Here is a 23,328-nt window from a genome sequence, read left to right as displayed (position 1 = left end):
CTGGGGAACTAGGAGGGAGTTTGGAGCCAGCAAGGAAGAGCAGGGTTTTGAAAGAGAGTCTTTATAATATATTTTGAGGTCAATCACCGCATGCTGACCATCACCTTTAACTTGAACATGCAACTCGCAAACAGTGAGTCAATGATTAGAAAACTGAGCTTCAGGGTTCATTAGCAAGACACACAAACCCTCTCTGGATCCAAATCCTTGGATTGTCGTGGTGGAAAGTGCCTTGATGTCACGGCTGCTTTATGGCAACACTGCAGGGTTTTCAAGAAACATTCAGATGGGGTTTGCCATTGCCTGCCTCTGCATGACAACCCTGGACTTCCTCGGTGGTCTCCCATCCAAATACTAACCAGGGCCAACACTGCTTAGCTTCCAAGATCTGTGATGATATTAGAAAACTTTACTAGAAAACTTTATTAGAAAACTTTGGAAAATGGGGCGAACTCTTTGGGGGCTCATAAAATTGGACCCCCCGTCCCAAACTTTACTAAACTTTGGAGTCCTGCAAGGAGAGTCCCTTGCAGCTATGGTGCGAATTTGGTGGCTCTACCTCAAAGAATGCCTGCCACAGAAGTCATAGAAAAAAAATTTCCATAGAAAAAAGCCTGGGGAAAGCCAAAGCCGAAAAAAGCTGAATACCTATTTGGCTTTTTCAGCAATTGGCTATCCAGTTTAGGCTTGATTCCCAGTTTTAATATTCTGCTTAAATTAAACCTGAAAGAAGCAGAAAAGGGCTTTTTTGGGTTTATTTTCAGTTTGGTAAACCCAATATGCACAGTCCTACCTGTGGGTGACCTTGGGATAGTCACAGTTCTCTCAGATCCTGTTTTGACAATTTTGGTTCTTAATATAATGTAATACGTTATAACCCATTGAATGAATTTTATTGTGGCTGAATGGTTTAAGGTTTTTTTTTCCATTCGGCTGTAATATAATTCACCCAACTGGTTGCAATGTATTACAGTATATTAAGAACCAAGCTTCGGATGATGAAGACTGTTGGAACGGGATTACATCCAGATTCCTGGTCCCGCTACTGTAAATATTTTCCTGTGACTATAAATATATTCTTGTTACTTTCAATATTTTGCCAGAGTGGTATAGTGGTTAAGAGTGGTGGTTTGGAGCAGCGGACTCTGATCTGGAGAACTGGGTTTGATTCCCCGCTCCTCCACCTGAGTGGCAGAGGCTAATCTGGTGAAGCGGGTTGGTTTTGTAATGCCCAGATATAAGGGCTGGTATAAAATACTATGTACTCATATGCACACACATGGAAGCTTTGGGGAAGTTGGCATCCGGGAGCCATGAACCAACAAATATGCTCTCTGTGCTTGGTACGGCCTTTCACCAGTAGAGCTCTGAATTACCTTCATCCTTAGGAATGTGTTTTCTACTTCCAAGATCACAAGACCTAAAACTTGCTCAGAGACGGCTTCGGGCAATATCTATGGCTATGCTAATTAGAGTGAAGTAGACACTTAATGTGCATTGGTGCTTTTGTGTATCAATCCATGGGCCTGCCCCATGCGAATGCATAAATGATCCTAAGCTTCCTTTGTTTCTCGGGTGAGTAACTCTGCATCTTATTTGTGGGTTATTTCACCCCCAGGTCTGTGTTTAGCTAAATAAAGAACTGTTGCTTAACCTTCTCCTGGTTGTTTATCATTGGACTATAAGACAAACAGGCATTTCAGTTTCCCCACTCCTACACATGAAGCCTGCTGGGTGACCTTGGGCTAGTCACAGTTGTCTCAGCCACACCCACCTCACAGGGTGTCTGTTGTGGGGAGGGGAAGGGAAGGTGATTGTAAGCCGGTTTGATTCTTCCTTAAGGGTAGAGAAAGTCGGCATAGAAAAACCAACTCTCCTTCTCCTCCTCCTCCTCCTCCTCCTCCTCCTTCTTTGTTAAATGTTTGCTATTTTGCCTTTTAGTCCTGACATGGATGGCCCAGGCTAGCTTGAGACCTCTAAGGAATACCAGGGTTGTTATGCAGAGGGAAGCAATGGCCAACCACCTCTGGATGTCTCTTGCCTTAAAAACCTTATGGGGTTGCCATAAGTCAACTGTGACTTGACTGCACTTTACACACACATTTACCTTTTGGCTTCATTTTGTAATTCTTGTAGATGTTTTATATCTGTTTGTTATTTGTTTTCTCTGCCATGGAGTAAATAATTGTTAGTATATCATGGTATATTGTGATTTTGGTTTGCAGACCCCTCTCAGGTCAGTCCCCAGGGTCTCATTCTCCCAGGAGTAGTGTTTCTTAGAGATCAGTGGGCTGTATTGGGAGGGAGGAGGCAGGAAATTTCCATTCTGCCATGGGGAAATTTAGTCTGTATCCAACTGAAAGTTTTTTTTTACAACTTGGTAGCACCATGGCTGCTAGGGTTGCCAATCTCAAGGTAGTAGCTGGAGATCTCCTGTTATTACAGCTTATCTCCAGCCGATACAGATCAGTTCACCTGGAGAAAATGGCCGCTTTGGCATTTGGACTCTATGCATTTTTAGGGTTGCCAACCTTCAGGTACTAATTAGCTGGAGATCTCCTGCTATTACAACTGATCTCCAGCCGACAGAGATCAGTTCACCTGGAGAAAATGGCCACTTTGGCAATTGGACTCTATGGCATTGAAGTCCCTCCTCTTCCTGCTAGCCTTTCCTAATTAAATCCCATTTAGGATAAGTACCAAATATAGGGAAAGGGGATTATGTGTTTTTCGCCTTTTCTTTGTACTCTTCTTCAGCATGATGCCTGAACAGACCAGGTGTATTCTTTGTATTCATTTATTAAATTTTTGAATGTTTTGAATGCTCTAAGCCTGCTCTCTGCAATGACACCGTGCCTATTTGGTCTTGTTATATGAAGTGTGGCAACGGCGAAGGACCAGCCGGTGAGCTCACTGTCTCTTGAATGCCAAAGCTCGAAATAGTAAAAGTGTGTGAATGGTTATCCCTCTGCTAGCTTGTGGGAGCAAGTTGGTGATTCAGCAACTAGACAGAGCCTCTAAGTGGCAGCACAGATGTGCTGCTCTCTTGCAGAAGATATTTCCACAATTTCTGGTGGCAGCTGTTACTACACAGTTTGGTTTGGTACCGCCCCAACAACCTCCCACCGGTGGTGAAGAGGGACCTCGCAACCCTACTGTTAGTCAAATATGAAGGAATTGCCAATAGGTTACATCCTATCAGCCGGGGAGGGGATGCCTTGACTAGACTAAAGGCATCCGACGTGCTCAAGGTTAGGAGATCTATTCTATCCAGGAGGGTGAAGGAACGGAGTTTAAGTCAACAGAACCCAATTTATTCCTTTGAAAAATAGCCAAAGTCAACAGCACCTGATGTAACATTCCAAGTTCATGGGCAAGCTGTTGCAGCAAAAATCTAGGGACCTCCCTGCCATACACTGAATGCAGATTCTGCTGTCTTAGCCTTTCTCCCACGTCTTCTCGGGTTTTAAAGGGCAGGAGTTGGATCTCCCGGGATACGTTTGCGGCTTGCGACTGTGCACGGGCTGAGCCCAGTGTCTTTCTCCCGCCAGGCCATCTCCGTGCTGCTGCTGGGCTAGGTATGCCGCAGGGTGCCAACAATATTCAGAGGCCCTTCCCCCTACGCTCCTTCCCACATGAACACCTGAAGCTGCCTTATACTGAACAGACCATCAAGGTCAGTCTTGTCTTGTCAGACTGGCAGCAGCTCTCCAGGGTCTCAAGGGGAGGTCTTTCACAACACCTCCTACCCAGTCTCTTTAACTGGGGATTCTGGGGATTGAACCTGGGACCTTCTGCATGCCAAGCAGGTGCAACCAAAATGATCAGGGGATTAGAGCAACTGCCCTATGAGGAGTGGTTAAAACGCTTAGGGCTATTTCGCTTGGAAAGAAGGCGGTTAAGGGGAGACATGATAGAGGTCTATAAAATTATGCATGGTTTGGAGAGAGTGGACAGGGAGAAGCTTTTCTCCCTTTCTCATAATACCAGAACACGGGGTCATCTGCTGAAGCTGGAGGGCAAGAGATTCAAAACTGATAAAAGGAAGTATTTCTTCACACAACACATAGGCCATTTATACAGGGTCGATTCTGCTCCTCTCTCAATGCTGATTTTTTAAAATCCGACCTTTTAAAATTCAGGGTCCAAATGCAAGAGGAGAAAGTCAAACAAATTCCACCCCCCACTTGCCTGCTCCTTCGTTCCTTCATTTGCACAGCCATTAGCAATAGTCGTTTGCATAGCTAAGCCGAGGTGGTGATTCTGCATGCTTCGTTCAGTGAATGCTTCGATGTGGGGGTGGAGCAAATACAAAAGGTTGCATTAAAGGGGCTCTTAAGAAATGTGAAGCAGGGATGTGCCGGCTTTGCAGTGATGTTTGGAATGACTGTTCAGTGCGAAGAAATTAAAAAAAATACGTGAGGCGCTTCAGCCTGGAACTCTCTACTAATTACCAAGCATAAACGGCCATAGTTAAATTGTGGAACTCCCTGCCCCAGGATGTGGTGATGGCTGCCAACTTGGAAGGCTCTCAGAGGGGAGTGGACATGTTCATGGAGGAGAGGGCTGTCCATGGCTACTAGTAAAAATGGATACTAGTCATGATGCATGCCTATTCTCTCCAGGATCAGAGGAGCATGCAGAATATATTAGGTGCTATGGAACACAGGCAGGATGGTGCTGCTGCAGTCGTCTTGTTTGGGGGCTTCCTAGAGGCACCTGGTTGGCCACCGTGTGAACAACCTGCTGGACTTGATGGACCTTGGTCTGTTATGTTCTCTACCCCCACCTCAGCCCTGCTCCTGCAAACACTCCTCACTGCTGTCAGTGCTGGGTCAGTACCGAGTGCCAGTTGAGCACTTCACCTCCGGTCCTGTAAGGTCCTACGTGTTCGCCTCCTCCTCCGTTTCTGAGGCTCTGGTGACAAGGGGGGCGAGGAGACAGGCACCTGGCTTTCCGCAGCTGGCTCAGAGCTGGAGGGCTGAGGAGTTGCTGTGCTGGTTCCTGGCTGTGGGTTTGGGCCTGGCCCCGCAGGTGCTGCTTCTTCCTGTACCACCTCAGCTGCTGGCTGTGGGTAGAAATTAGTAGCAAAAAACCAGCACAGTGGCCAAAACTATATATGACAAAAATTCTCAACAATTGTTGTATATCAGTATTTTCAGAAATTTATATAACAATTATCCACCAAAGGAACCGCAGTAGAGCTGTGAGGTCCCCTCTCTCCTCCGGCGGGAGGCTGTTGTGCTCATATCAGGAATGTGCGCATGCGCGCGCCAACGCTCCCGCATCCCTTCCGGTTTAGAACAGGAAGAGCCGCCTCGCGAGGGGCCTTATACCTCTTAGTTTGAGTGGTAAAGCTGCCCTTTACCACTCAAACTAAGAGGTATAAGGCCCCTCGCGAGGCGGTTTAGAACCGGAAGTGACGCATGCGGTATGTACGCGCGCGTACACGTTTGCCCACCAACCCTTAGGTGGTCGGCAGGCAGAGGGGTAAATTGCCGGGGGTTTGCCCGCCACCGGCGGGCACCTGGCAACCCTAAACTGCAGGTAAGTACAATGTATACAAGATGATTTCCAAATTGTCCCTAGCACAGTCCCAATGTGTTTGATATTTTTTCTTCTGTAGGTATACTGGTGTATCAACAGCTCAAATAACACCTTCAAGGCTGATCGAGTATAAAGCTCAAACACATTGGGACTGTTCTATGGACAATTTGGAAATCATCTTCAATACATTGTACTTACCTGCGGTTCCTATTGTGGATAATTGTTATATGAATTTCTGAAAATATTGATGTACAACAATTGTTTAGATTTTTTGTCACATATATAGTTTTGGCCATTGTGCTGGTTTTTTGGCTACTAATTTCTGCAGTTAGCATAGGGTTGTTTTTGTATTTAACTTTTGTATCCCATGGCTGGGGATAGAAGCCAGGGCTGCTGGCTGACTCTTCATCAGAAGAGTCATCGGTGTCCCCTGGACCCGGCTGGGCCATGACACAGCCCTAGACGTCTGGGCTTCCAGAAGTCTCGTCATGAGAGAGGAGTCTGGAGAACTGATCCTTGGATGCGTAAGGGGGAAACACTGGCAAACCGGAACAAACCCCCAAAGTTTCTGGGAATGGTAGTGTGACAACAAAGAGACCGATCCTGGAGCCGCTGGGATAATGGAGAGGAAAACTGGAGGGCTGGAGAAGGAAAGACGCAGAGTCTGCACAAAGAGCTGCCTGGAAGGAGACTTGGGGGCCCGACATGTGGCAGGTAACACGTGGCAGCACAACCTCTTCAACATGAATATTAGTGCAGTCGCCACGGTTGTAACTTTGTAAGCCCCTTGTGGGCTATGTCTTGTATTTTCAACCCAGTGTGGTAAGTTTCCAGTTTAAGCCCTACGAGGCATTCGAACGTGTGGATTAACACGCACCAATTGGGTACTTTCAGTTTAAGCCCTGCGAGGCATTTGGATGTGTGGATTAACACGTAATAATTGTGAATATTTTTGTGGCTTTTTGTTGCTCTCCTTGAGTTATTAGTAAATGTCCATTTACTTGTAATAAGCTTTGTCTTATATTTATTTAGTTAGGTCGTTTGAGCCTCGTGCTGCCTCCTTCTACAACCTCCAGGTAATAGCAGAAGATCTCCTGCTATTACAACTGATCTCCAGCTGATAGAGATCAGTTCGCCGGGAGAAAATGGCTGCTTTGGCAATTGGACTCTATGGCATTGAAGTCCCTCCCCTCCCCAAACCCTGCCCCCCCAAATCTCCCGCCGATAGCGATGAGGGACCTGTAACCCTATTCATTAGGGTTGCCATTTGCCTGGCAAACTCCCCCATTCCCCCTCCCGCCAGTACTCAATGGAATGGTGGAGGAAAAATGGGGGGTTACCATGGAGAGTTGCATATAGGGTCAGTAATGCTGTGACATCACTTTGGGTACATCCTTGGAAGTAATGTCACAGAGTCATGCACCGTTGCTTTCCCAATCTCCACCCCTCAAATGCAACCGCCCTCCAAGTGTTCCCAATGTCGGCCGACCCAGTTTCTGTGAGTTTTGGCGTGATAACCAAACAGGAGACCAAAAACGGCAGAGATTTTGGATTTGATCGTTTTATTTACGAAGCACTGGTTTTTGGATCTCTTATTTTTCCAGCCACAATATGAGATTGCTTTTTTAGACATTACAAAAAGGAAAAAAAAAAAGAATCCTAATTCATGGAGTTTAAGAATACGCCTGATATGCTTTTCGGGGTGCCTGTGGTCCAATGCTGTGTACGTTCAGGCCTTTTAAAACAAGGGCTTTTAAAACAAGGACTTCCTAGAGGCACCTGGTTGGCCGCTGTGTGAACAGACTGCTGGACTTGATGGGCCTGGGTCTGATCCAGCAGGGCCTTTCTTATGAACAGGCGCTACTCTAAAGGGACGCTCGCCCACAACCTGAATACAGCACCCAAATCAGCATGCCGTTCTTTAATTTATTTCTTCTGCTTGCCAAGGGGAGGGGGAAAAAACCACCTGGACAAAGGAAGATTTCATTCAGCTCTCCTCCTGCTCCTAAGATTTCAGCCGGCACAACCCGAATCTCTTCTGTTTTGAGTCTCCAGTTATAAGCGTCAGAACCTTGTTCTAAAAGGAGAGACGCAGCTAAGGTGGGACATGTTGAAATCTGTGCCATGCACAATAACTTGGCAAAATATACATACCGCCCTTTTAATAACAGAGAGTAGATTTTTGCAGGCTATTGATATGTGCTGTGACTTATCAGGGTGAAGCTTCATGGATTGAAGAATTTGAGCACACGCAAGACAATATAGAAGTGATTTCTTTCTCAGGTTTCTACAGGTTCTTCTTACTCATCGTGGGCTACCAGCCAGGTCCCCTCATTCAAAGCCAGGCTCAGCACTTTAAGAGCCGGTCTTAGATGTCGAAATGCCGATACCTTCCAGGACAGGGTGGCAATACTGCCAGGACGGATCTCTTTGCCAAGGAGCTTGGTTTCTCGGCCGGTACGACCTCATCCGAGTGGGAGTGTGACGCGCTTGTGCCGTTGTGGGAATGAATCAGGTCGAGGTGAAAGAAGCCACGTCCAGCGGGTGGAAGTTTTCCAGTTAAGTGCTCCTTGGTCAAGTGATCGTGATGAACTCCAGGCTGGAAAAGAAAAGAAAATTATGAGCAAACCATTCGAGCTGCCGATTCAGAGCACAGCCTTCATGGGGATCTTTTGATCTGAGAGCCAGTGTGGTGTAGTGGTTAAGAGCGGTGGACTCTAATCTGGAGAACCGGGTTTGATTCCCCACCCGGGTTGGTTTCCTCACTCCTCCACATGAAGCCAGCTGGGTGACCTTGGGCTAGTCACAGTTCTCTCCGAACTCTCTCAGCCCCACTTGCCTCACAGGGAGTCTGTTGCGGGGAGGGGAAGGGAAGGGAAGGAGATTGTAAGCTGGTTTGATTCTCCTTAAAAGTAGAGAAAGCCAGCACTCTACTTCTTTGGGCTGGCTTGGACCCCAACTCAGTGGTGGCCCCCCGTGGGCATGCCTTATTGCTGGGATGGCAGGGCCTGGAGAGCTCCTGGAATCACATCTGTATCTCCAAATGACAGAGAGCGGTTCCCCTGGAGAAAATGGCCGTTCTGGAGAGCGAAGTTTATGGAATTATACCCTGCTGTTGTCATTTCAGGAGATCTCCTGGCCCCACCTGGAGGTTGGCAACCCTACCTCTGTGCTGGAAAGCATGTGTAGCTGGAACCATGCATGGGAAAGTGTTCACAAGTAAGCAAATAGGGGAAGGACGCACCAGCAGGTGGCTGTATGGGTGGGGGAGGTCAGTGGCGGCTGCCAGAATCCTTGAAACCTGGCAGCTGCCCACGTTGATGCCAGCCCTGGACAGAAGCCCCTGTCAACCCAGGGGCCTCCTCAATAATCAGTGAGGTGTGCTTTCTCTGGGGTGGTGGTGTGAAAGGTAAAAGGTAAAGGTAACCCGGGTCATGGGTTGACGTCCCATCCCGATGTTTATTAGGCAGACTATGCCTACGGGGTGGTTTACTATTGCCTTCCCCTGTCATCTACACTTTACCCCCAGCAACCCAGGAGGGGCTGTGGCTCAGGGGTAGAGTATCTGCTTGGCATGCAGAAGGTCCCAGGTTCAATCCTCATTATCTCCAGTTAAAGCGAGTAGGCAAGTACCGCATTTTTCCGTGTATAAAACGCCCCCATGTATAAGACGACCCCTATATTTTTAAACCTAAAATTAAGAAATCGGGGGTCGCCTTATAGATGGGGGCGTTGGGTAAAATACGGTGGGGAAGAGAGCGGGGACCCTGGGAAGGCTGGTTGCAGGCCGGCTAGGGCCACTGGTCTCTTTCCTGGCCCGCTCTCTTCTCCGCCCATCAGCTGACGTGCGGGGAAGAGAGCGGGGATCCTGGGAAGGCCGGTCGCCGGCCAGCCAGGGCGACTGGGCTCTTCCCGCCGCTCTTGTTAGCTGCTTTCCGTGTATAAGACGACCCCTATTTTTCTACTTAATTTTTTTTAGAAAAAAGGGTCGTCTTATACAAGGAAAAATATGGTAGGTGATGGGAAAGACCTCTGCCTGAGACCCTGCAGAGCCGCTGCCGTCTGAATAGACAATACTGACTTTGATGGACCTAGGGTCTGATTCAGTATAAGGCAGCTTCATTAGTACTCATTTGACCGACCTCGGTAGGATGGAAGGCTGAGTCAACCTTGAGCCGGCTACCTGAAACCGACTTCTGTCGGGATCGAACTCAGGTCATGAGCAGAGCTTTTGACTGCAGTCCTGCAGCTTACCGCTCTGCGCCATGGGGCTCTCTGGCGGTGTGAAAAGCCACGTTTGAAGTTGGTACCTGATGGTCATAGATCTTGCAGTGCACTTCATGATTGAACTCTGCACCCTCCTTAATGGCCTTGTGAAAGGAGGCCTTACAGAACCCATAGTGCTGAAAATGAAGAAAGACAAAGGAGTCAAGACGCTGCTCAGCATCAGCAAGCCAAGCCCGATGTCTGCTCATGTAGCATTGTCCAGAAAATAGCACACACACACACCCTCCTCTCCAAGGCAACCTCTGTGTGCTCCTCTCCCGCCACTGCCAAGGGTCTTCCACTGCAAGGTGTGTCCCTCTAGCTCAGTGGTTCCCAAAATTTTCGGACCACTGCCCCCTTGGTTCCACAAACTCAACCCCAGCGCCCCCTACCCAATCCTATAAAAAGCATGATTCAAAACAAGGGTTTGCATGACTCTCTAAAGGAGATAATAACGATAAAGTTTCAAAAGAGTAACAATTAATTGCACATCTATTCCAAATCAAATTAAAACTTTTTAGTTGAAACTGATTCAGTAAAAATGATGAACTTGATCCAGTGGTACCAGTTCTTCAAAGTCTGGGAAAAAATTCTGATAAGTTTCCACCAAATTTGCCAGCATGGTGCCATCGCTTGATCAACTGTAAATTAGTGAACAACACAGTTGTAGGGGCCCACCTCTAGAGCCCCCTGCTGCCCCCTTGCCTCTTAGTGCCCCCCTAGGTAATCTCACCGCCCCCAGGGGGTGGTACTGCCCACTTTGGGAACCACTGCTCTATCTCTAGGGCCATTTATGCAGGGTTGATTCTGCTCTTCGCTCAACGCTGATTTTTAAAAATCCGACCTTTAAAATGTATATTCACGATGCACAAGGAGAAAGTCAAACAAATTCCACTCCCCCCACTCGCCTGCTCCCTCATTCCTTCGTTTGCATAGCCGTTAGCAATAGTCAATCTTATAGCTAAGCCGTGGCTGGGATTCTGCATGCTTCCTTTGGTGAATGCTTCAATGCGGGGGCGGAGCAAATACAAAAGAGGCTCTTAAGAAATGCAAAGCAGGCATGCGTTGGCTTTGCAGCGACATCTGGAACGACAGTTCAGCGTGAAGAAATAAAAAAAATATGTGGGACACTTCAGCCTGGAACATGCTGCTAATTACCAAGCATAAACGGCCTAGCATGGCCATATGGGCAAGTGTTTCTTGCCATATATTTGTCTTGTGCGTTACCTCCAGGGGAGATACTTACTAGGTGCTCGCCTGTTTCCACATGGCAGTCCTCAACGTGCTCCTTCGCATGCCGGACCGAGCAATTGGTATTGACGATCGCAAACTCTGCGTGGACACCTTTGGTCAAGTGCTGGGAAGACAGCAAAGAATGTTTTAGCCATCTCTATGCCAAGAAAGTATGAAGGACTTGGGACAAGAATTCTGTGTACGGTGGGTGTGAGACACCAGAGCTATGGGTGGGGACCAGCGCCAAGTCTTGTAGGCGTAATGGCTTCATAGAATCGTTGAGTTGAAAGGGACCACCAGAGTCATCTAGTCTCAACCCCCTGCGCAATGCAGGAAATTTACAACTACTTCTACACACCCAGAAGATGGCAAACAAACAAACAAACAAACAAACAAAAAACCCTTGAAGATCCCTGGCCAATCTGGTCTGGATGAAAATTGCTTCCTGTCCCCAAAGTGGCGATTGGCACTACTCTGGGCATGCAAGAAAAGGCCACGAGAGCCAAACACTGACACAACCCTTCCTGCCCTCCCTCTCATGATCTGCCTACGTGTTGGGTCTTAGATAGCGAGATTCGTTACATGTCAGACAGTCAAAGGGTTAATTAGCCAAATGGTCAGGAAGAGCAGATCGCCATTGCATTCGTGTCATATGGTCACGTAGGCAAAGTAATCTACATTTTACTGCTTTGGTATATCCTTTGTTTGAAAGAGAAACTATATCCCAGTTACTTGTAAGTTACCAACCTGCAAGCATGGAAGAGTACATTCTCCCTGTGAGAATGGCTACTCGTGAGTAAGCGTAGTAACTGCTAGAGGAGTCTAGCAAGGCTAGGAAACTTAGATATGTAGGAAGTTTATTGTTTAATCCATGTACCTTACCTTTGAGATTAGTTAGTAAAGAATTGATTTGATTAAGAAAACGACTCTGTGGTATTTTGTGTGTGACTAACCTTTATTTTCAATAAGCCAAAACCAAGATCCATCACTCTGAATGGTAGCAGATTAATTAAGTAAGTTTCAGATCCTAACACTACGGTCATAGAATCAGCATGGCTGACAGATGGCCATCTAGCCTCTGCTTAAAAACCTCCAGGGAAGGAGAGCTCACCACCTCCCGAGGAAGCCTGTTCCAATATGAGTCTCTTTCTGCCATGACACTGCAACCTTCAGCGCTGGATCTTTTAAATGGTTCATCTGATCCTGCTTTCTACCCCACAGATCTCTGTAGTCTGTAGATCAGTTGCGATTAGGGTTGCCAACCTCCAGGTGGGGCCTGGGGATCTCCTGGATTTACAACTGGTCTCCAGACCACAGAGCTCAGTTCCCCTGGAGAAAGTGGCTGCTTTGGAAAAAGTGAATTCTATGGCATTATACCCCGCTGAGGTCCTTCCTCTCCCCACACCCCATCCTTCCCAGACTTTACCCCCACACTTCTAGGAATGTTCCAGTCTGGAGCTGTCAATCCTATTTGTAATTCCAGGAGAAGTCCAGACCCCACCTGGAGGTTGGTATCCCTAAGTTATTTATTTTATGTATTTATGTTATTTATAGTCCTCCTTTCTCACTGGGACTCAAGGCGGATTACAAAAGTGAGTCAATACACTCAACAAAATGGGACACTCAATAAACCATTCAATGGGTTTTCGGTTGTAGAAGCCACCAGAAAATTTAAAAAAAAGAAAAAAAAGAACTGAACTGAACTGAAGCAAAGCAAATTGTTTAACACAACACATTAAATGATGCAAAATTACATAGTAGGACTTACAGCGATCTATACACAGTCGTAGAGACTGCAGTCCCTAATAATTTATCCGAGTACTATAAGCACTCAAGCTGTGCAGACCGCAAGCCAGGCAGAACTTGGAGGACTGGCAGAACTCTGTGGTCTTTTATGCATGGGACTTTTACCTGGGGTTCGATGCTCGCCCAGCCTATAGTCATAAAATTTATTGCAGTCTTTGACCAGTATAACAAAAGTTAGATGCTCGCTCAACCTAAACTTTTCTGTTGGCGAGTTCTCAAACTGCTATGCACCAGCAAAATTATCTGCTCAAATCTGGAAGTGTCTGAGTCCCTGCCCCTTGAAAACGCTTCTTTGTAATTGGCTATAGTGCTTTCCGTGAGAAAAAACATCCAGTTCCCCTCTCCCTCCAGCAGAAACCCAAGTGCCATGTTAAAAACCATTTCACAAAACAGGGCTCTTTAAAAGGCACAGGGGGGGTGGGGACCCAAGCATTGTTTTAAAACCCATTTTTATATGACGAATGTCTGCTCAGAAAGAACTCTGGATAGGAGACAAAAATCAGGAAGCATTTGAGTCCCCACCCCTGCTTTGTAATTGGCTGTAGTGCTTACTGTGAGAAAAATGTCACACACACACACCCAGCTCTCCTGTCCTGCACTTTGGCTTATTCATGGAGATGAAGACAATTTGACCCAGGGTGATCTCAGGGGTAGATCGAAGAATCGGGTTTTAACAGCATTGGCAAGGCCTGGACATTGCGAGGGCTGGGCGCGAGGTCATCTCTGAGGGACGGAAAACTCATGCATAACTCCAAGGAACAACCAAGTCAGTCTGGGGGCGAACATGAGTCAAATTACCCATGCGTAAAGGACCTGTGTTACATGACGGAGCAGCGATCCTGGTTTTGGCACTCACCACGCGATACCCTCGGGAAATCTCAAGGAGCTTGTAGTAGTCATGAGTGTCGTTTGCAGCGTTAAAGTCGGCCAGTGCGGTGTTAACTGTTTGCATCACTTCAGAGTCGTTCAGAAGTGTCATAAGTGGGATGTCGGGGATGGACCTGAAGAACTCTTCAGAAGAATCTACGGGAAGAAACAGAGACAAGAATGCTCATTTTTAACAAGACTTTTTTTGGAATCTGTGCATAGCGTTGTGTACTTTGGTTTATGATCGATTTAATTTCATTTTGGACTATGAGTTCATGGATTATAAAGTTTATAGTGTTATGTAAATATTTGACGTAACAGTGTGCTGACCTATACTAATTTTGTGAGGTGTATATTTGGTACAGAGATTATATTTTTTTGTATCCATTTTTAACGAAGGGCATGCTAGCGCTGGGGTATTTCCAGAGGCAGATTGGGCCTAGTGGCAAGCCAGGCTAGGGTTGTCAGCTATTACAAATGATCTCCAGATGGCAGAGATCAGTTCCCTTGGAGAAAATGGCCACTTTGGAAGGTGGACTCTATGGCATTATACCCCATTGAAGCCTTCCCTCCCCAAACCCCACCTTCTTCAGGCTCCATCCCCCAAATCTCCAGGTTTTTCCCAACCCAGAGCTGGCAATCCTAACCCAAACTGAGCAGTCTTTGTTGCCTGTTGCTTCTTCCCACACCAGTGATTTCTAGAGCTACCCTGGGTTTTCCCCAGAAGTGATGTAACAACGCATGGGACACCACCATTTATTTTTTGCTTCCTCAGAATGTTAATAACAGCCAGCGTTGGTCCCTGAAGAAGGCGTTAATCGCTGAAACAGAAAGATCACCGGGCTTTTGTTGAGAACAACTGCACTACTGAATTGCTACTCTCAAGAAGCATATCTGTGGAAGAAAGGGAGGTTGGCACCCCCTTTCATGGACTTACCTATAATACTGTTATTTGTTTGTAACAAGGCATAGTCCTCTCTTTGGTGTTACTTTTAAGGCAATAATTAACAACACATGTTTTTGCCTATATACTATCAGTGGTGGATATGTTATTAAATACCACTACTTTATAATCATTGTGTCTAGCTTGTGAAGTGCTGTTTCTAGTTTGCTGAGTATCCTACAGCGCGCTAACCTTTGTTTACCACACACACACACAAACCTCCAGGTAGTAGCTGGAGATCTGCTGCTATTACAACCGACCTCCAGACGATAGAGATCATTTCCCCTGGAGAAAATGGCTGCTTTGGACTCTATGGCATGGAAGTCCCTCTCCTCCCCAAACCCCGCTCTCCTCAGGCTCTGTCCCAAAAACCTGGCAACCCTATCTGCCGCTGCTTGGAGCATTGGCAGTCAGTGGGAGCTAGGTAGGGTTGCCAGGTCCTTCTTCACCACCGATGGGAGGTTTGGGGGGCCGAGCCTGAGGAGGGCGGGGTTTGGGGAGGGGAGGGACTTCAATGCCATAGAGCCCAATTGCCAAAGCGGCCATTTTCTCTGGGCGAACTGATCTCTATCGGCTGGAGAACAGTTGTAATAGCAGGAGATCTCCAGGTAGTACCTGGAGGTTGACAACCCTAGAGCTGGGGGTGGGGGGTGGATCCCTCACCACAACAGGGGGACAGGCAAACCACGTTCTCACTCGTAGAAAATTAGCTTGTCAGGAAGAGGGACAGGCAAGATTTCTTCTGTCAATTGTGCCAGTTTTTACTTGCAGAAAACTCTCTACATGGCAGAGCATTTGACTACGGCACCCCGTCTGCCGTGGCACAGTCCGCTCGGACTATAGCACTTCATTCTGCAGTACGTGTCCACCAGCATCTGTCCGACTGGTATTTCTTCTGTCATTTGAACAGTGTTTATATTTCAGGTCTGTAACACAAAAGCCCGGATAGAAATAGATAGATGGACTGAGAAGATGGCAGTCTAAGATGTGGGAAGAGAATGCAGAAGTCTGGTAACTCCAGGCGGAGGAAGGACGTGATGTTTAAACTATATCCCCCCCCCCCACTTCTAAACTTCTATCACAATGCCTTTCTCCCCAGCCTTTCAATATATTTAGGATCCTGATAACAGCATTTACCAAGCAATCACCACCATTAGCTGATTATTGGTAGGGTTGCCAACCTCCAGGAGGTGACTGGAGATATTTAGGATGCTGGTACAGCATTTACCGAACAACCACCAACACCAGCTGCTTATCAGTGGGGCTGCCAACCTCCAGGAGGTGACTGGAGATCTCCCGCTATTACAACTGATCTCCAAGTGACAGCGATTATTTGCCCTAGAGAAAATGGCTGCTTTGGAAGGTGGATTCTATGGTATTATTCTCCATTGGAGTCCCCTCCCCTCCCCAAATCCCACACTCCTCAGGCTCCACCCCCAAAATCTCCAGGTATTTCCCAACCCGGAGCTGTCAACTGTACTTATCACCCCTATGACATATCTAATAGTTCTTCTGGGACCCCCCACCCCCAAAAGCAGCTAAGCCATTACCTGGAGAGGAATGGCATTTTGTGTGCACCACCTTATATTTTCCATTATCCTTGATCATCTTGACATCGCAGTCCCCTTCGACGGCCTAGAGGTTCAAAAGAAGAGAATTACAGGCTGCAGTGCCGGCGAAGAGGCCTCCAGTGAACAAAAGAGAGTAGAGATATCCCACTGTGAGACCTTATGGTTGCCAATCTCCAGCTGGTGGCTGGTGATCTCCCACTGTTACAACTGATCTCCAGGCAACAGAGATCAGTTCCCTTGGAGAAAATGGGCACTTTGGAAGGTGGGCTCTCTGGCATTATACCCTGCTGAGGTCCCTCCCCTCCCCAAACCCCACAGGCTCCACCCCCAAAATCTCCAGGTATTTCCCAACCTGGAGCTGGCAACCCTATTATTCACAGCCAGGCATGCTTGGAGTGACATTGTTATGGGGCCTCAGAAGGCGAACCAAGCAAGTGCTTGTAAAACACCACTTGGTCACCTATAGGAAGTACGAAAGGCCTCCAGGTGAGCAAGTTGGGATTTTTTTTGTAACGTGAAAGAAGGAGAGGAGTTTGTTTTTATACCCTGCTTTTCTCTCCTGGAAGGAGTCTCAAAGCTGCTTACAATCGCCTTCCCTTCCTCCCCGCCCCCAACAGGCAATTTGCAAGGCAGGACGGGTTGAGAGAGTTCGGAGAGAACTGTGACTGTCCCAAGGTCATCCAGGGGGCTTCATGGGGAGGAGCGGGGAATCTGGTTCTCCAGATTAGAGTCCCCTGCTCTTAACCACTACACCATGCTGGCTCTCAGCGCGAAAGGAAAGCGGTTTCGTTTCCCCCTTTTTCAAGATGTCAATGTGCAATGCCCAAATGAGTGAAACAGATAAGGACCTGGATGGGCTGCCTATTAAAAAAAAATGTTGGGGACTACGTCCAGTAACTTTTGTGGACTCGCTTGTGCTCGTGGTGCCAACTATGATAATCTTCCCTCTTCCTTCTTGATGCTTTTTGTCAATACGGGTTGAATCCATGTGCGCTGAACTGCTAAATCTAATTAAGAAGTAGCTAACACAAGACTGAAGCCCACTCGTCCCTGATCTGACAGAAAGGAGCTTGCTTGGATGAAGAACCATCCACCTGAACCCGAGTGCTTAAAGGTTAACTAGAAGGTAAACTTGAACGCTTACGTGTTCTGCCCTACTCCGTACTGTACAATTTTCAGCAGGCACCGGGCTCACGATGTGGCATGTAGTCTCTAGTAAATCCAGCTCAAGCTCCATTACCTTTCCATGCGGTCTCTAGAATGGGAGAAACAGAGATAATTACACCTAAATTTTGCCAGTGATGGATTGCTCTAGCATGGTTACATTTTGTCCGTGTGTTAACCAACATACTGCTATAGGGTTGCCAACTTCCAGGTATTAGCTGGAGATCTCCTGCTATTACAACTGATCTCCAGCTGATAGATCAATTCCCCTGGAGAAAGTGGCTGCTTTGGCAATTAGACTCTGTGTCACTGAAGTCCCTCCCTTCCCCAACTCAGGCGCCACCCCAAAAACCTCCCGTCTAGTGGTGAAGAGGGACCTGGCAATCCTATACTGCTTCCTCAATAAGGGTAGAGACAAAACCCAAAGAAGATAGATAATTAGGGTTGCCAGTTTGGTTGGATGGGCAATTGCCTGCCAATCCATCACCTGGCTCAGGAACAACCCTATAGATAATGCATACAAGATAGTTTCATGTGGGTAGCCATGTTGGTCTGTAGTAGAACACCAACATTTGAGTCCAGTAGCTCCTTAAAGACCAACAAGATTTTCAGAGTATTCATTTTCGAGGGCCAAATCTCCCTCCATATCTTCCTACAGTTATCTGACGAAGGGAACTTTGACTCTCAAAAACTCGTCCCCTGGAAATCTTGTCGTTCTTTAGAATACATCAGAGAGGCCCCTCTAGCAACGTTGGATTCAGCCCACTGTCCTGTTCGCTGGTCACAAACAAGGAGCCGATTTTTCAACGGTTGGTTTGAATGATTGTCAGCCTGTTCGTGCAGGCATACCTCGCTTTATTGCACTTCACTTTATTGCACTCTGCAGACGTTGGATTTTTTTCCACAAATTGAAGGTTTGTGGCAACCCTGCGTCAAGCAAGAATATCGGTGCCATTTTCCCAAAAGCATGTGCTCACTACATGTGTCTGTCTCACATTTTTAGCAATAAAGTATTTTATAATTGGTATGTACATTTTTAAAGACATAATGCAGTACAGTACAGTACAGTGTAAGCATAACTTTTATATGCACTGGGAAACCCAAAAAATTATGCAGTTTGTTTTATTGCAATATTTGCTTTATTGCAGTGGTCTGGAACTGAATCTGCAGTATCTCAGAGGTATGCCTATATTCCTTCTTAACAGTGCCAAACAGTGCAATTGTCTCTTTATGCATTCTCACGCAGCCTGATTGGGTTCTGCTTTCTCCTTCCTTGCGGTGTGACTGGCCTGCTAGGCCGGCACTTGCTTCAGCGTCCAGTCAGCTACTCACAGACACAATTTTCTCTGCTGTATCCCCACAGGGCTTTTTGAGGGCTTAAAAAAAAAAAAACCCAGTAATTTCTATTGCAAAAATGTCCTGAAACTATATAAGGAACTATAGCCATGATCTACCAGTTCCTCGGAATTTCCAGTGTTCATTTTCTTAAAAGTCTCTGGCCCTTTTCATTGCAGAGATATAAAAGGGTGCACTTTTCCATGTATATCTCTGCAGTGAAAAGGACAAACATACTGTAAAAAAGAATAAAAACTGGGAATTGATAGGAACTAGCAGTTTAGGGCAACAGGTCATTATGACATCCCCACTTCCTGTGCATTCTCAGGAACACGATGTATTTTCCATGTTGCACTTACCCTTTCATGCTGAACGACCTTTTCAATCCTGTTGAGTGCAACTTTATATCCATGCTTCAGGTGCTTATTGATGTAGTCCACTGCTGCGGCGGCTGCTTCTTCAGTCTCGGGGTCGTCACAGCCAAGAATTTTGGGGGAAACAACTTCTGTAGGAGCTTCCAGAACTAAGCCGGCTTTGCAGCTCAGAAGCTGAGCCAAGAGCACCAGAGCGACCAGCGATTTCATGGCTCCGTGGGCAGAGGTTCTAGGAGGAGAGCTCTGCTGGAAGGAAAAGTGGAAGGAAGCACAGCAGGGCCCCCCATTTATAGGAGATGCGACAACCAACGTTTCCACAAACGAAGGGCCGCAATATTTGTCCCAGGTCCAAGGAGCGACGGCAAACAAGAGGAAAAGTAAACATATTGGGACATGGAAGCAAAATCAATTTCGTTAGATAAGAGGAAAATTGCGAAGTGTGCTAAAAGGAAGATGGTGTCAGCAAAAAAGATTTTTTTAAAGAAGACCATCCAGGTAGTCCCGGAGTTCCATTTCTGCATCATCAGATGTTGCTTGGTACACTACTAGAAGAAGAGAGAGGGAGAAGAGTTGGTTTTTTATATGCTGGCTTTCTCTTCCATTTAAGGGAAAATCAAACCGGCTTACAATCACCTTCCCTTCCCCTCCTCACAACAGACACCCTGTGAGATAGATGGGGCTGAGAGAGCTCTAAGTGAACTGTGACTAGCCCAAGGTCACCCAGCTGGCTTCATGTGGAGGAGTGGGGAAACCAACTCGGTTCACCAGATTAGCGTCCGCCACTCATGCGGAGGAGTGGGGAATCAAACCCGGTTGTCCAGATCAGAGTCCATTGCTCCAAACCACCCCTCTTAACCACTACACCACGCTGGCTTTCCTAGGCTCTCCTAGGAGCAAATGATCCTTTTAAGGTCCTTTTAAATACAGGGAGACTTACCAGGAAAGAAATCTTGGGGTTGTGGTGGACAACTCAATGAAAATGTCAACTCAATGCTTGGGATTACCAAGGAAAGGATTATTTTTGGAGTTTACTGTAGGAAAAGTGACAACCTAAAGCAAAATTCTTAACATCAGGTTTTATTATTTTGTCCCTCTCAACAGCCCCTGGTCTACTGTCTGATTTAGGACAGTGAAGAACACTTTCCACTCTTTGAGCAATTTCTATGAATTTTTCCATAGTCAGTCCCTTTGACATGAGAAGTTTCCCCCCCTCAGATTTCAGAATTATTTGTCTTCATGATCACCAGCTCTCTAGTCATCTCATCTGTAAAATGAGCAAATTCACAAGTTGCACTTAATTCAGTTATGGAGAGGGGCTGTAGCTCAGTGGTAGAGCCTCTGTTTGGCATGCAGAAAGTCCCAGGTTCGATCCCCAGCATCTCCAGTTAAAAAGACCAGGTAGTAGGGATGAGAAAGTCCACTCGAGAGAGCCGCTGTCAATCTGAGTAGACAACACTGACCTTGACGGACCAGTGGTCTGATTCAGTATAAGGCAGCTTCATGTGTTCACGTATTCACACAGTGCTGCTAAGTGTCGATCAATCGGCTCCTGTGGCAACTCTGAGCATGAACAGAACTTGAAATGTTCTGATACAACATTCAATAACTGGCTAAAACGATTAACTAGAGCATGGATAGCAGCATCATATAGAATAAGGTCTTGTGGCAATTCAGGGACTGGATGAAGATGCCTGAAAATGTTCTGCCCTTGGTGTAGTGGTTAAGACTGGTGGTTTGGAGCGGTGGACTCTGATCTGGAGAACCGGGTTAGATTCCCCACTCCTCCACATGAACGGCAGAGGCTAATCTGGTGAACTGGGTTGGTTTCCCCACTCCAACACAAGAAGCCAGCGCCCAGCGGGGTGACCTTGGGCTAGTCACACTCTCTCAGCCCCACCTACCACACAGGGGGTCTGTTGTGGGGAGGGGAAGGGAACAGGGCCGGATTTAGGTTTGATGAGGCCCTAAGCTATTGAAGGTAATGGGGCCTTTATATGTCCAGCTGTCCTTTGCCAACAACAAATTGTCGCTGTTTTTGTGTTGAATATATGCTATATGGTAATTTATGGACCTAATAGGTATTTAAAGCCATTTGCACATAACAAAATATGTATTTTATCAAAGTAATTGCCAGGCCCATTACTTACATCATAGGGCCCATTACTTACATCACCTACACAACACAAAACAAAACACTGTTGCTGTATGTAGGTTTTATTTTATTTGTTTTTTATCTTATATTTTGGAAATGTACATCCAGTTTTTTTTCCTTTAAATTTTTTGGGCCCCCCAAAGAGAGTGGGGCCCTAAGCTGTAGCTTGTTTAGCTTATACGTAAATCTGGCACTGGAAAGGAAGGTGATTGTAAGCTGGTTTGAGTCTCCTTTAAGTGGTAGAGAAAGTCGGCATATAACAACCAACTCTTCTTCTTCTTCCTTCAGGAACCAGGCAAAGTAGAAGCAGGCTCTTTCCCCTTTCTGAAGGTAATTTGTTTCTCCAGCCAGCAAGGGATTAATGAAACCAGACTTCCCAGGGGAATAGAGATCCTCCAGGGACAGACATGTAGAAAGGTGGGGGTGGAATCTGTGCCACTGTGGTACTACTGAGAGCAAACTGTGAGCATTCAAGGAGCCGAATGCTTGCTGGCAAGGTAAGAAGTAAATGGGATTCCTGGGCTCAGGAATAAATGGCAAATCTTTCAAAGCACAACTCTTTGGTAATCTGTGGTGTTGTCAGCTCCAGGTTGGGAAATTCCTGTAGTTTTGGGGATGGAGCCTGGGGAAGGATCTCAGCGGGGTATAATGCCAGCCTCCAAAGCGGCCATGTCTTTCCCCAGGGGAACTGATCTCTGTAGTCTGGACCTCAGTTGTAATTCTAGATCTCCAAGCCTTACCGGGAGGTTGGTAATCCTCGCGTGACACTGTTTGAATAGGTTGATACTTGCACACAACTTATGCGGGAGACATGTACAGTCCAGCATAAAAACCTAAGACAATACCACCAGAGGTTGGTCTAATTGGTAATATATACAACCTATTACATTTCTGGCCTCTTGTATATTGCCTGTACATGTAAATATATTTGTAATGTGTGTGCATAGTTTTATATGATTTAACTAGACTACTGAGGAAGTCCATATAGGCCGAAACGCGTTTGGCTTGTGGTGACAGACATCAACCTTCAGAAATGCCGTTGTGCTATTTTAACCATTTTAAGTAATTTTAATTGTTATATAGCGCTTCTAATAAATTATATAGTTTCATTATTTATATATATTCTTTTCATCCCACCCAACCTTGGGTACCCAACTTCGGCTTTCCAGGTTGGGTTCTATTCCCTTCGACCCTCGCGATTAGAATGTCATTGGAGGCTGTCAACCAACATCAGCATGGGAAAATAAGCATGTCCCCTTGTTCTGTCCAGAAAACCATTAACAATTAGGCAGTGCATATTTTAGCTGCTGATTCTCGCATTTTGTAGTCACCGTTTTAATTTGTGTACCATCATTTATTTCTTAGGTTGTTACGATTAGATTTTTGTAGCTTATTGTTGTATTCATTCCTGCTTTGCTTTGTAGTTAGATATTGCCATTAGGTGTTTTTTTTTAGATAGTTGGGTGTAATCAGATAGCTCATTCCTTGTTGTATTTATTTAGCATATAGTCCCTTTTATTTAGATTATGCATTTACTTGCCCCAAACAGCTTCCCTTTTAACCATTTGTATTCACTTTTTTGGTTTAATAAATAATAATAAAAACAATTAGGCAGCGAGAAAAGTAGGCCCCAGAATCTTCTTCAAAAGAAGGTCCTTCACAAGCATGAAGAACTGAATGTGGTCTCCCTGTGGTCTACGATCTCATTTCCAATTTGTTTTGACCACATTAAGCTGCCTTCTACTGAATCAGACGCTTGGTCCATCAAAGTCAGTATTGTCTACTCAGACCAGCAGCAGCTCTCCAGGGTCTCAGGCAGGGGTCTTTCACATCATCTACTTGCCTGGTCCCTTTAACTGGAGATGCTGAGGATTGAACCTGGGACCTTCTGCATGCCAAGCAGATGCTCTACCACTGAGCCACGGACCCTCCCGTGTAGCTTAATGTCAGAAAGGAGACACATCAAGACAGTGTTCTTCACACCAGGGCTTTATTCCTCTGTCCTTCCAGACCCTCATTCTACTTCCCCCTCCATCTTTCTTTTTCTCTCCTTCCTCGGCTTTCCTCTTT

At 46.3% G+C, this 23,328-nt stretch overlaps 1 protein-coding gene across 1 annotated transcript; it reads right to left on the bottom strand.

Moving 5' to 3' along the window:
• Positions 1-4,824: 4,824 nt before the first annotated feature.
• On the bottom strand, positions 4,825-19,316 carry AHSG (alpha 2-HS glycoprotein). The gene is made up of 8 exons (XM_056850360.1): positions 19,092-19,316; positions 17,378-17,488; positions 16,213-16,297; positions 13,709-13,875; positions 11,060-11,170; positions 9,858-9,950; positions 7,938-8,146; positions 4,825-5,068 (listed from the first exon to the last, which is right to left on the bottom strand). The coding sequence occupies exons 1-8, from the start codon at positions 19,314-19,316 to the stop codon at positions 4,825-4,827; spliced, it is 1,245 nt and encodes a 414-aa protein (XP_056706338.1).
• Positions 19,317-23,328: the final 4,012 nt, after the last annotated feature.

Source organism: Euleptes europaea, chromosome 5, assembly GCF_029931775.1.
Source record: "Euleptes europaea isolate rEulEur1 chromosome 5, rEulEur1.hap1, whole genome shotgun sequence".
Taxonomy (NCBI): Eukaryota; Metazoa; Chordata; class Lepidosauria; order Squamata; family Sphaerodactylidae; genus Euleptes; species Euleptes europaea.
Note: the sequence above shows the minus strand (reverse complement) of the source record. Positions and strands in the feature narration are given on the sequence as shown.

Excerpts from the sequence above, each read along its gene's own strand:
- AHSG (XM_056850360.1), bottom strand. The coding sequence starts at position 19,316 with ATGAAATCGCTGGTCGCTCTGGTGCTCTTGGCTCAGCTTCTGAGCTGC. Across the intron at positions 11,171-13,708 it reads TTTCCCGAGGGTATCGCGTG|CACTTGACCAAAGGTGTCCA; the intron begins GTGAGTGCCAAA and ends CTGTCTTCCCAG. Across the intron at positions 5,069-7,937 it reads TTGCCACCCTGTCCTGGAAG|CCAGCAGCTGAGGTGGTACA; the intron begins GTATCGGCATTT and ends TTCTACCCACAG.